This window comes from Lactuca serriola, chromosome 2 (genome assembly GCF_051521515.1).
Source record: "Lactuca serriola cultivar US96UC23 chromosome 2, Lser_US96UC23_V15, whole genome shotgun sequence".
Lineage (NCBI taxonomy): Eukaryota > Viridiplantae > Streptophyta > Magnoliopsida > Asterales > Asteraceae > Lactuca > Lactuca serriola.
In genome coordinates, this window is record NC_136409.1 from 37,862,690 (window position 1) to 37,875,983 (window position 13,294).

The 13,294-nt window shown below is 32.6% G+C and overlaps 2 protein-coding genes across 3 annotated transcripts; both read left to right on the top strand.

Annotated features, from left to right (window-relative positions):
- The first annotated feature begins 1,234 nt into the window (after positions 1–1,234).
- LOC145086153 (phosphoethanolamine N-methyltransferase 2-like) lies at positions 1,235–5,878 on the top strand. Of its 2 annotated transcripts, none has more exons than XM_079023895.1 (12): positions 1,235–1,326; positions 2,896–3,011; positions 3,548–3,685; positions 3,759–3,896; positions 3,988–4,131; positions 4,217–4,327; positions 4,414–4,555; positions 4,650–4,930; positions 5,005–5,166; positions 5,242–5,295; positions 5,402–5,476; positions 5,585–5,878. In XM_079023895.1, the coding sequence occupies exons 2-12, from the start codon at positions 2,961–2,963 to the stop codon at positions 5,681–5,683; spliced, it is 1,395 nt and encodes a 464-aa protein (XP_078880021.1). In that variant the 5' UTR covers positions 1,235–1,326; positions 2,896–2,960; the 3' UTR covers positions 5,684–5,878. The 2 variants fall into 2 exon arrangements, with proteins under 2 accessions (XP_078880021.1, XP_078880020.1); XM_079023894.1 differs by lacking the exon at positions 1,235–1,326 and adding an exon at positions 2,453–2,801.
- Positions 5,879–10,088: 4,210 nt separating this feature from the next.
- On the top strand, positions 10,089–12,078 carry LOC145086155 (Galactose mutarotase-like superfamily protein). The gene is made up of 5 exons (XM_079023898.1): positions 10,089–10,396; positions 10,492–10,541; positions 10,868–10,994; positions 11,115–11,219; positions 11,343–12,078. The coding sequence occupies exons 1-5, from the start codon at positions 10,288–10,290 to the stop codon at positions 11,966–11,968; spliced, it is 1,017 nt and encodes a 338-aa protein (XP_078880024.1). The 5' UTR covers positions 10,089–10,287; the 3' UTR covers positions 11,969–12,078.
- The last annotated feature ends 1,216 nt before the right edge of the window (positions 12,079–13,294 follow it).

Consider the following 13,294-nt stretch of genomic DNA (forward strand, 5'->3'; position numbering starts at 1 on the left):
CTTAAAATTGTTTTAGGATTTGCTTCTTATTTAGTGACCTTTGTGCTATCTCTCAACTCTACTAGTTAAGTCAACGACAAAAATATTAGGTAAGTAGCATTTTATGAGGAGTATCCACGCTATATATATTAAAGGTGGGTCACTTAGCCCACCTATTTGTTATAACAAATTATATAAAAATATAACCAGTAAATTACATGAATGGTCCCTATGGTTTAGGATAATTTACACGTTTGGTTCTTAACTTATTTTTTTAACTCGGAAGGTCCTTATTGTTTGTTTTTGTTACACGATTGGTCCTTACTGTTTGTTTTTGTTATGCGCTTAATCATTGTCTTACCTAAAAAGACTATTATTTAAATAGGGAAAAATGATGGGGTCCGTAAGGTAAGATGAGAAGGGTGTGGTTGAGGGTGTGTTTATTTAAATAAATTAAAAAAATCAATGACAAAATAGTCTTTTTAGGTAAGATAGAGATCAAGCGTGTAACAAAAACAAACAGTAAGGACCTTCCGAGTTTAAAAAAATAAATTATGATCAAACACGCAAATTACCCTAAACCGTAGGGACCAATCATGTAATTTACTCAAATATAAAATTGTGAACTATCATTTTAAATGAATCATCTTATGCTGATGGCAAAAAAATATGTATAAATCAAGATTTTTGAAGCTCGCCTTTGATTTATTTATTTGTTTAAAGTTTCTATTTTGTTCATTTAAATAGTGAATCGTATGGTTTTATGTTTAAGACTCACCAGTGAGTATCCATACACCATATGCTACATCCTAGTTTGAGAGGGTAATTATTTGAAAGGAGAAAACTTAAGTTAAACTTAAGTTAGGAATCAGATGCATATCCATTACATTTAAGTAACTAATGTTAATAAAAATAGACAAATGGTATGTTAATTATTTTTTATCGGAGATCAAAACTACAACAAAATCTATATTCAAAGACTAAATCGTTAAAGAAAAAAAAGTTAGAGACTAAAACTACATAATTTCGTTAACTTAAGGAACCAATATACTTCTGTAATCTATTTACTATATGTATAATGACTTACTATTGGCCAAATGAATAAACTAAAGAAAGATGCCTAATCTGACCTGGTGAGCAAACTTAAAGATGCCATCTTTTGTTTAATATATACTTAAAACACATGTTCTTTGAAATCAAGAGATAAACATTGCTTTAAATACTTGAAGTCTCTCAAGTCTCAAACATTCATTTGTTCAAACAATTTCACAAGTGAGAATTAAGAGAGGGAGTTGTAAGTGTAAGGAGCTGAAGAAGGAAGAAATAACACAAGAAGTTGTAATTTAGGTAAGCTTTCGATGCTATCTTGGTTTCTATATTCTCATAAAACTCTAAGATCTATTGATAAACAGTTGCAACTTGCAACATATAAAATACATGCAAACAAAGAAAATGTAAAATAAGGTGTCTTAATCACTGTGTAAACCAGTTGCAAACATAAAACATCTATATATAGGGTCTTGATTTCATTTTAATCACTCTATGATTTAACTATTAAAACTTTATTTCTGTTTTATTAATTAACCAATTGTAAATAAATATACCAAGCATAACATTGTGGTAGGTTAATCATAAACAACAGTCTACTTTCCACATCTTTTGAAAAAGCTATAATTGCTTTGAAGGACAATGAGTGAATGAGGGACGAGTTTTTTTTTTTTTTTGGTAAAGTAACAAAACGTCAAAAGCTATTTTTATTCTAAATAAAAAAACATTTTGTAGTGGGTAATTTCTTACTATTATTGATAAAGATATTTTTGTTTTGTTGTTTTTCCCTAAAACCTCTAATTCCAAAAGCTTTTATTCTAACTAATTTTCTTTTTCAAAAGTTACTTTTAATTAGTTTTTTGGAAGCATATATCTTTAAATATTATATTTTTAAAACAATTATTTTTTCTGCACACTTCTACACAAATAAAAAGAAAATACAGTTTTTAGTTGAAGGCTATAGCTCAAATCATGAAGATGGAACTATCAATATATACACAAAATGCAAATTTATTTTCTTTTCATTTCTCATTTTTTTCTCATTTTTTTTATCCTAAAATAAAAACTTTAAAACTCATATTCTCGAACAATTCTTTCTTTTTTTTTTTTTTTACTTTTTTTTTAAAACTCTTAAAATCTTATAAAAAATTCTTGTTAAACATACTTTTAAAGTTTTATGATGTTTTTCAAAGTTTAAAATCTATAAATTAATTTATCCCTACATTTTATTTTTATTCTACATCATTTATTTTCTACGTTATACTTTAAAAACTGAATCATTTTTCTATTAACCTAAATCCAAACAACTTCCAATTCTTGCAAAAATCCATAAAAAATTGCAAGAAAATGTAAAATAATTGGGACAATGGTCCAAAAAGGTATCAGGGATCTCACATGGCGACGATGCATGTGATGTGAATCATCGAGATCGGGCTCACCTACCATTAACAATTTTACGATCGATCTTCACTTCACTTCTGCCCATAAATACCCACAATACCCACGAAGCAAAATCATACAAAAATCATCAATCCCTTCGCATTTTCCATAGACAGATCCAACTTCTATGCAGCAGAAAGGTAGATCGTGCAACAGTAGATCACGATCATTCTCAAGAGCTCGCCTCGCAATCGAAGGCTCATAGTCCTTGAACCGAAGCTCCGATTTTCTTGCAACCTTCTCTTTCTTTGTTCTAATTTTTACTTTTTCGTCTATTTCTTAATCCTCATTTCCCGAAAACCTTAAAATCTCTTCAATGGCTGCTGTTGTTAATGGTGATTGCTCGTTCTGATCCGTTGTTACACAATTTTCTTTCCTTTAGTGACATTTCTCGAATTGGTTTTCGTTAATTGAATTGATATTATGCAGGAGAAGAACGTGAGGTTCAGAAGAATTACTGGGTGGAACACTCTGTCGACCTCACTGTTGAGGCTATGATGCTTGATTCCATGGCTTCTGATCTTGACAAAGAAGAACGCCCTGAGGTAAAATTACAGTCCATGCATTTGATTTGTTCTGTTGTTTATTAATTGGTTCGTTAGATCCTTCCATTGTTTACCTTTTTGGGGGTTTTATAATCGTTATGGATTCTGATCTGGCTTTCTATGATTGGCTATCTTAATCTTATATATAATCTCAAAGAATATTGGATTACTCGTTGATCATCTTTTAATTTATTCTTCTGTGATTGGACCCTTTCCTTTAGCTCTGTTAATCATCTATAGTATTGGATCAATTTCTATTGGATTGTAGTTATGATCATAAACTGATAGCTGATAGTGACAGTTTTTTGTTTATACTTTTGTTCTATTATGCAATGTTTCTTTTCACATTTTTTTGAAGGAAATCTTGTAATATTTGAAAGTTATTGATTAGTTTTCCTTTTCTATTGATACAATCGTTGCAAAGTAACTTCAGTTAAAGAATCTATATTCATTCAATCACTACCCATAAAGTTCTAGATGTTGATTGTATTTAGTTTTTTTTTTTAAATTGTGTCTCATGTTTACTCTTTTCATAGGTTCTTTCACTACTCCCACCTTATGAAGGGAAAACTGTTCTTGAATTAGGAGCTGGAATTGGTCGTTTTACTGGTGAATTAGTAAAAAAAGCTGGAAAAGTCATAGCCCTTGATTTCATTGAAAGTGTTGTAAAAAAGGTATGCAAATGAATCAATCGATTAAAAAAGTTATATTTTTTATGTTAATTGTTTTCAATGATTAATCTTGCAGAATGAGAGCATCAATGGGCACCATAAAAATGTTGAATTTATGTGTGCTGATGTCACTTCCCCAGACCTAAACTTTGCAGATGAATCAATCGATTTGATTTTCTCAAACTGGCTATTGATGTATCTTTCTGACAAAGAGGTGAACTTTGACTTTAATTTAAGCAAATCTTGATTTGATTCACAAGCCAAAAGATCAAAATCCCATTAAAAAACTTGAAATGATGTTACAGGTTGAATATATTGCTGGAAGACTATTGAAATGGGTGAAAGTTGGAGGACATATTTTCTTTAGAGAATCATGCTTTCACCAATCTGGAGATCATAAGAGAAAGAGCAACCCTACACACTATCGTGAGCCTAGATTTTACACCAAGGTACAATTATATTCATCACAAATTATGTAAATAGTAAGTAAAACCTAAAATACCCTTTAAAATCAATTTCTTGAAATTGTTTTAGGTGTTTAAGGAATGTCATGTGACAAATGAATCTGGTAACTCGTATGAACTCTCTCTTGTTGGATCCAAATGCATTGGAGCTTACGTACGCAACAAGAAGAATCAAAATCAGGTACTTTATTAACTATTTACCACAATTTTTTTTCACTTTTTCTCTTCGGTTTACTAAATTATTCAATAATTTGGTTTCAATTTCAGATTTGCTGGATTTGGCAGAAGGTGAATGCGGAAGAAGATAAGGGCTTTCAACGATTTTTAGACAATGTTCAATACAAAAGCAGCGGAATTCTGCGATACGAACGTATATTTGGACAAGGGTTTGTTAGCACAGGAGGAATCGGTAATTACCAAATCGACCTTTTTCCTTTTCCTTTTCCTTCTCCTTCTCCTTTTCCTTTTCATTTGAATTCTGAAGTTTTACCTAATGTTTGAAGATACGACAAAAGAATTTGTTGCGATGTTGGATCTGAAACCTGGGCAGAAAGTTCTCGATGTCGGATGTGGAATTGGGGGAGGCGATTTCTACATGGCTGAAACTTTCGATGTCGATGTTGTTGGGATCGATCTTTCTGTAAATATGATTTCGTTTGCTCTTGAAAGATCAATTGGGCTTCAATGTTCAGTTGAATTTGAAGTCGCTGATTGTACTAAGAAATCGTATCCTGATAATTCCTTTGATGTCATCTATAGTCGCGACACTATTCTCCATATTCAAGTAATCCCTTTTTTTCTTTTTTCTTTTTTCTTTAAGTTAAATAAAAATTATTTATTTATTTATTTATATTATAGGATAAACCAGCATTGTTTCGGACATTCTACAAGTGGTTGAAGCCAGGTGGCAAAGTTCTGATAAGTGATTACTGTAGAAAATCTGGAAAACCATCTCAGGATTTTGCAGAATATATTAAGCAAAGAGGATATGATCTTCATGATGTTGAAACATATGGAGAGGTGAATATATTAACACATTTAAAAATATATTTAATATTTATAAGTTTATTGATTAGTTACTTTTGTTTTCTTTAGATGCTTAAAGATGCAGGCTTTGGAGAGGTGATAGCTGAGGATCGAACAGAACAGGTTCTTTACATTTTTTATAAATTATTAAATATGATTACAAAAGTTTAATAACATATTTTATAAATTATTAAGTGTCTAATGTTTATAATTGTTACATTATGTTCAGTTTAGGGAAGTACTTAAAAGGGAACTGGAAAGAGTCGAGAAGGAAAAAGAAGAATTTATTCAAGATTTCACTGAAGTAAAGTCATTTTTAGTTTTTAAAATCTTTAAAATTGTCGATTAAGTAAATTACTAATGAGGAGAATATTGGGAAACCCTAATTTGGTGAATATGTTGATATTTGTAGGAAGACTACAATGATATTGTTGGTGGATGGAAGTCAAAGCTTGTGAGGACTGGTCAAGGGGAGCAGAAATGGGGGTTGTTTGTTGCAAAAAAGAAGTGATTGATTGGAGTATGGATTTATGATATTTCTAGTGTTTTATTAAGTTCTGAATGGGTTTCTGAATAAAAAGATTGGTGTCCCAAGGTTGGTTATTGTAAGTTAAGTACTTTTGTTGTAGAAATATTGTTGATGTTTGATGCATTATGTGTGGTTTTTTTTTAAAGTTATTGGAAAGAACTAAACATGTTTCTTGCATTTGGTTTTTAGTTTTATGGTTGTTAGTTAGTCTTCCTAAAGATAATGCAATGATTTTTGTACTATAATGTTTTAATTGATACCAATAAAATGAAAGTGTTTTTTGCAAACATGACAACATGTAGAATAAGAATAAAATAATTATATGTTAACTTTGTTGGTGATTTTAATATCATTTTAGATGATTGGAATTTACATGAATACAGACTTTAAGGTTTGCTTAGGACAAGTTAGGGATTGTGTATGTGTATACTTGCCTAAAGATACATAATTTGAACATACATTCCTTTATGTCTTATAATTTGAACATACACATCGAAAAAAGGTTAAGATTCATACAACTATGCCGGATTATGAATGTTCGATATGTGTATGTGCAAAAGCTCATTTTTTTTCTCCTAAAATACTATATTTCTCAAAGTCAAATTATCTAGATAATAACAAAATAGTTTATCACACATTTTCTTGTAAAAAAATTTGATATTAGATGCCATGCTATACATGTAACACATTTTTAACCACTTGCACGATGTAATTCACTAATTAACAGTTTATGCAACACATATTAACTTATTATCAATTTATTCTTTGTAAAGAAAACTATTGATGGATTTAAAACATTACATAGATTGAATTTATGAAATAATGATTAATAATTAATAAAAAAATTATATATTTTTCATTTTATATAATAATATAGGATGAGTCTACTTGTACTCCCTTAGTTAGTTACCAGTTGCATCATGATTTGATATTTTGGACGCTTGTTATCTTTTTTTTTAGTTGTTGTCTTTCTCCTTTATTATTATTATAAGAATTTTTGTATTTTTATTTATTTATTTATCATTATTAGTGGAAATTACATTAACGGTCTATGTGGTTTGTGGTCGTCTATGAACATATCTCTAATTTTTTTCCTCGAATAGTGTCCAAGCAAAGATTCTATTACAATATTTTAATTATAAACCCACCTTACATCCCTTCATGATGTGTTGTTGGAGAACCGACCAATCCACCATCTACAACTTATATCAATTTTTGTATATTTCACGTTCGACTACCAAACCATTATAGAATCTTGATGACAATTATATATAAGAAATAAACTCACCAGAAATAATAATCAGGTATCCACCAAGATTGAATCGAAGATCACAAATTTTACAACTACCTCTTGAAAGACTTGGAGACGGATATCTCCAACAACATCACCCCTCGATTAGGTTTGATTACGAAAAAAACTATTGACAAATTCTTTTGTTTGAAACCTTTGTTTGTTTAGAAATAGCTACATAATGACCACCATGAACAAGGGTGATTACAATAGATACATGATTTATGATGTCTTGCAAACCAATTGTAACATTCAAGTTCTAGTAAGTTTTCCCTTTTAGTCCTTAATGAAAAATACTTTTAAATTTGGTCTTGTGGTTAGTACGTAGGGCGTACTCAATGGGTACACTTAGCGTACTAGCCACATCGAGGGACTTAACCACATATGCGAGGCGTACGTGGAGTACACATGACATACGTGAGTCTGAGACAAACCCTAATTATTAGGGTTTGCACTATATTTAAACCTTATGATAGCCTCATTTGGGCATGTTTAGCCAGCCTCCATCCCCCTTGTCCTAGAGAATGAAACCCTAAGTGTGTTAGTGAGTTTGTGAGCTTGATAGAAAGATTTTTGATGTCTTAAGGTGAAGAAGAAGAAGAGAAGCCCTTGGACTTGTAGATCCAGGATCGCTTCCACATTTGCAAGCTTTTTGAGGTAAAAAAAACTTACACCTTGGTGCTCTTCTATGCTAGATCTAGTTCATGGAACATTTGTGCACCTATTGAGTCCTTTGTATTAAAGGAGAGCTTTTGATTTATTCCGGAGGCTATAGATGCTAGATATTAGCTTATTTCAGTCCCCAAGTTCATAAAAATGTCAACTTTATGGAGCATTTGGACCCATGCATATGTTAAGACCCTTATTAATCTCTTTTTGAGCTCTTGAGCCCCATTAAGCCATGCATATGTGTAAAGTTGCCAACTTTACGTGATAAGTGGTCTTATAATGAGATCTGAGAGTTTAACTTAAAGTGTCAATGGATTAAGTGCTTAATGGAGTGGGGTAGCAAGCTTGGGGAGTACGCTGTGCGTACTAGCCCCAGAAGGTGTACGCTAAGCATACAAGCTGAGCACGCCCTGCGTACTCAACATATGGGCTTTTTGGGTTTGTATTCTCGGTTTGGGCCATAGGTTAGGTTTTCTTCTTTTGGGCCTTGTTGGGCCATTAGACTTCTGATTTGGGCTTTAGGTTCCTTTGGGTTTTAGGCCAAGATGGGCTTCTGGCTTAATTTGGAAGATTGGGCCATATTTGGGCTTTGGGTGATCATTTAGGATTTGGGCCTTTTGGTCATTAAGCTGGGTCTTGGCTTTGTGCCAAAATAGGAAAAGGGTAAAATGGTCTTTTACCCTGGGTTCGGGCTAAGTATCCTAGATTATTGCTTATGGGCTGAGACCATGTATTAATTAGATGTTGTTTTATGATGATAGTGCGGAGAATTATCGGACCAACCAGTAGAGATTTATCCGTGTTGCATTTAATTCTATTAAATGAAATGACAATTATACCCTTTTGTTGCATTTAATTTCATTGTAATTTAACTAATAATGAAAGGTATTTTGGTAAAAATGTCATTTATTTTCAGAAGTGGACAATTATTTTGGGACAAACAAAAAAGGAAACATAGACTATTAATTTGGAACAGAGAGAGTATAAAACATATAGTTGTCAACTTACAAGCCCGATCTAAGGGGGGATATGGGCCACCGCCTAGGGCCCATATCCAAGGGACTTGGTAGGAGCACTCTCAATTCTCAATCACCTAGATTCAATAGATTCAATTCCCTGCAGTTGTATGTTTTTTTTACCATATAAGTGATCCTTTTTTTTTTTTTCTTTCTAATATGTGTAATCCGAGTTCAAAGTTTATTTCCTTGCAATTCAGTCCATTATCGTAAGGGTTCAACTATCCTTTTTTTTTTTTTTTTTTTCAATTGCTTTCTTTTTTCTTTTTTTTTTACTTAGCTTTCTTTTATAATATATATTAAAGTTATATCCAATAAACAATCAAAAAAATAATAACACATATTAGGCCGAATGATTTATATGTTTGATTTTATTAAAATGTTATGTAATAGTATTGATTTTGAAGTTTTTCTAATTATTTTATTTAAAATTCATTTGAAGTCATTTACATATAATTTTATATAATAACAATATTTTTATAATAAATTACCGAATATTTTTATTTAGGATCCGTAGTTTGTCTATCACCAAGATCCTTCGGAAAAAAAGTTAACTTAGATTTAATTATTATATAAATTTTGGTAATCTAAAGGGTTTTTTTCCCGGGAAATCAAATATCTTAGGACCGACTTGTCAACTCATTAACTTTTTAACAAATAAATCCTTATTCTAATAAATAAATAATTTTAATCTTCTTTTTGCCAAGTATCACTTTAATATAACTTCTTATTAATATTATGTTATGTGTCATGTAGATATATATTAGGTAATTCATTTCACAATTCAAATTTATATTTTCTAATTATATGTTAAATTTTAAGTTATAATAACTTTAAAAATTTGATATATCTCTTAATTAATAATTTATTTAAAATAATTAATTAATTATAAATTTTATTATGAAAATTTACATTTTATAACCCATAGTTCTAACGAGGTAGGGATGAGCATATGGACCGGGGAACCGGCCGGAACCGGTACCGGAACTGGAACCGGCACCGGAACCGGAACTGGCAGCGGAACCGAAACTCGATGGAACCGGTCGGGCCGGGACCGAGACGTTATTTTTGTGGATTTTTGAAACCGGGAACCGGAACCGATATAACCAGAACTGGTAGAACCTACAAAAACCGGAACCGTATGATACTATTTTTCGAAGACCGATTCCAACATTTGAAGACACGACAAGAACCGGTAGAAACCGGGAACCGGTAGAACCGCCAGGCCGGTTCGATTCTTGCTTTTGGCCGAAACCGGTTCCCGGTTCCGGCCGGTTCGATTCTTACTTTTGGCCGAAACCGGTTCCCGGTTCCGGCCGGTTCGGTTTTTTGTTCATCTCTATAACGAGGTATAAACTATTAAATAAATAAAATAATAGGACTCATAATATATAACCTTTCCAAAAAGCACGTCCAACTGTATCAGGTATCTAAACTTCCATCAGATCACCTCCGTGGGTCCAATAATACATTCCGTGGATCTCTCGAACTCTTTATGTAGATCGGCATCTAAATCCAAACCCATTCGATTTCTTCTCCTCTAATGGTTATATAACTTCCATATAATCGATCTGATCATCATTCATCACTCATCACTGCAATCGTTACCAATGGCGGACCAGAAACCACAGCTCTTTGAACTAAACAATGGAACAATGAAGGTTATGGTGTCTAATTATGGTTGCATCATCACCTCCTTGTTCGTTCCTGATAAAGACGGTATCATTCTCTTCTCTCTTATCCCCTCTTTCTTCTCGTTTCTCGTTCGAAACTCTTTAATCGCTGATGATGTTTCGGATTTTGATTTTTAACAGGAAAATTGGGTGATGTTGTTCTTGGATTTGACACTCTCGAACCCTACCTGGTGAGTTCCTTTACAATTCACTGCGAAAGCAACACGATCATCTTGTTGATCCGAAGTTTCCCCAAAATTAGGGTTTAACTAAATACGCAGTCCGTATGAGGATAATGCAAATTTTGAGATAAAAGAACAAAACTTTAGGATTTGGGAAAGATCGATAGCTACATTTAGGGTTATAATTGTGATACGAATTGGAATAATGTTGTTTCTATCAATTCGATCTTAAAGGTTCTTAATTTGAACCCATTATGCGTATAGTAATCGATTTTGAAATTGATTTCATATACATTATATACCCTAAATTTGTGGTTTATTTTTTGATCTATCAGAATGGTTCTGCACCCTACTTTGGTTGCATTGTTGGGAGAGTTGCAAACAGGATTAAAGAGGGGAAGTTCACACTCAATGGGACTGAATATTCTCTTCCAATTAACAATGGTCCAAACAGTCTCCATGGTATGTAGTAATTTCTAAAATTTTTATATCAATGTGTATGGTTGTCAATTAGGGTCAATTACCAATTTTCTTTATAGTGTTATTTAGTTTTCATTCTGTTTTCCTATTTCTTGCTCTAAGGTGGGCTTAAAGGATTTGACAAGGTTGTTTGGGAAGTCGTTGAGCATAAACAGGGAGACAATCCATCAATAACCTTTAAATACCATGCTCGTGATGGGGAAGAAGGTAATTTGGTATGATGGAATCAGATAAGGAATGGAATGGTTGATTCCATGGAAATGGATTTTGTATTTATGCTCTTCAAAACATAATTTCCCTTAATAAATTCAAAATCTTGTTTGGAATCAGGTTACCCAGGAGACCTTTCCGTGAAAGCAACATACACCCTGACATCAAAAACAACATTATCTCTCACCATGGAAGCCACACCGGAAAACAAACCAACTCCGGTCAACCTCGCCCAACACACCTACTTCAACCTCGCCGGTCACAACTCCGGCACCACCATCCTCAACCACACCGCCCAAATCTTCGCAAACCACATCACTCCGGTCGACGAAACCCTAATCCCAACCGGTGAAATCAAACCCGTGGCCCAAACCCCGTTTGATTTCACTACAGAGAAGAGAATCGGGACTTCGATTAATGAAATCGGATTAGGGTATGACCATAATTACGTTCTCGATAGTGGAGAAGAGAAATTAGGGTTGAAACGCGCTGTGAAATTGAAGGATCCGGTGAGTTCTAGGGTTTTGAATTTGTGGACGGATGCTCCTGGAATGCAATTTTATACGGGGAATTATGTGAGTGGGGTTGTGGGGAAAGGGGGAGCTGTTTATGGGAAGCATTCGGGTGTGTGTTTGGAGACACAAGGGTTTCCGGATTCGGTTAATAAAGAGAATTTTCCGTCTGTAGTGGTTCAGACAGGTGGGAAGTATAGGCATAGGATGGTTTATGAGTTTTCGGTTGAATGAGGTTTATGTAATTTTGTGTGATTGGTTGGAAATAATGTTTGCACAAAATAATCAAGTTTAGAGTGTTGAATAAGATATAAGAATATTAGAAAAAAGTTGGATTCGATCAAGTAATTCTTTTGGTTGTGATAGTTCAAATATGGTAAAGAAATGACCATGCATTTAACAAAAAAAGAAGCATCAAGAAACAACAAAAAGATCGGATTATATAGTGAGGAGAGTTTGTTTTCTATTTCGTGAGTGTAAAATATTGGATTATAACATGCTTTGCTTCTTTATAAATGTTAAAAAGATGGTAAAATGATGATACAAAGTTATGATATATGTGGTGCTGAAATTTTATTTTTTGAAAACACTAAAAATCAAAATATAATATAATTAAAAAATATATAGAGCGTCACTAAGAAATATAGAATACCTAGAGGTAAAAGACCAAATGTTAGATCAATGTGTATGAGGACATCCAACCCGTTCCACATGAGTGTAAAAGACCAAATGGTCTATAAACGACATGCATTTGTATAGGCATCCTCTCGATCATCCATATAAGATGGACTATATATGATTTCAGGACTAGTAAAAGTGAGGTAATGTAGTTTGCACATCAATAAAACTAAAATGAAATGTCAAATTCGAGCCATGTTTATCTTTTATCACCAAAGGGCAATTTGAATTTTTTTGTCTATATGTGCTACTAGGATTACACATAAACATGTTAACATTCATAAGAGGTTCATGAGCAAATATTGTTTCAGAAAGTAAAAGATAAGAACTGGAAAGTACAAAAAGAAAGAAGAAAGAAATGGATTGAGACATCAATCCTACGAAAGTAGCGGGCAGTGACAAATTTGTCGAGAAATACCCGAATGAGATAATATCAATGTTTGTATCAAATTTTAGTTCAATATAAAACTTATAATTTCATAAATAATGACAAATAATTATTTGTTTTCAGCGATATATGTTTTTTGATATTATAACTAGACATAAGACCAGGTCGAACAAGACAAGACAGATCGAGAAAGCCATATTTACCTACAAAGCTACACATGCTCGAATAGGAACCTTCCTAGTACACAAAAGCAGTATCCCGAAAATCGGGGGGAAATGTCCCAAGGTATATTATTTCATAATATACTACAACGGCTCCCTAAGGACAATACTAATACCCGATTATACGAAGAAACTCAAAGTCTCTCCTAAAAGCTTAAATACTCTTGTCCATTCGACAAGGAGGTAAGCAATAAATCAACACCACAATTCATTCCTAACACATTTGCATTATGATCATAAGTTATGACTTTGACATAGAGAACATTATCGAAG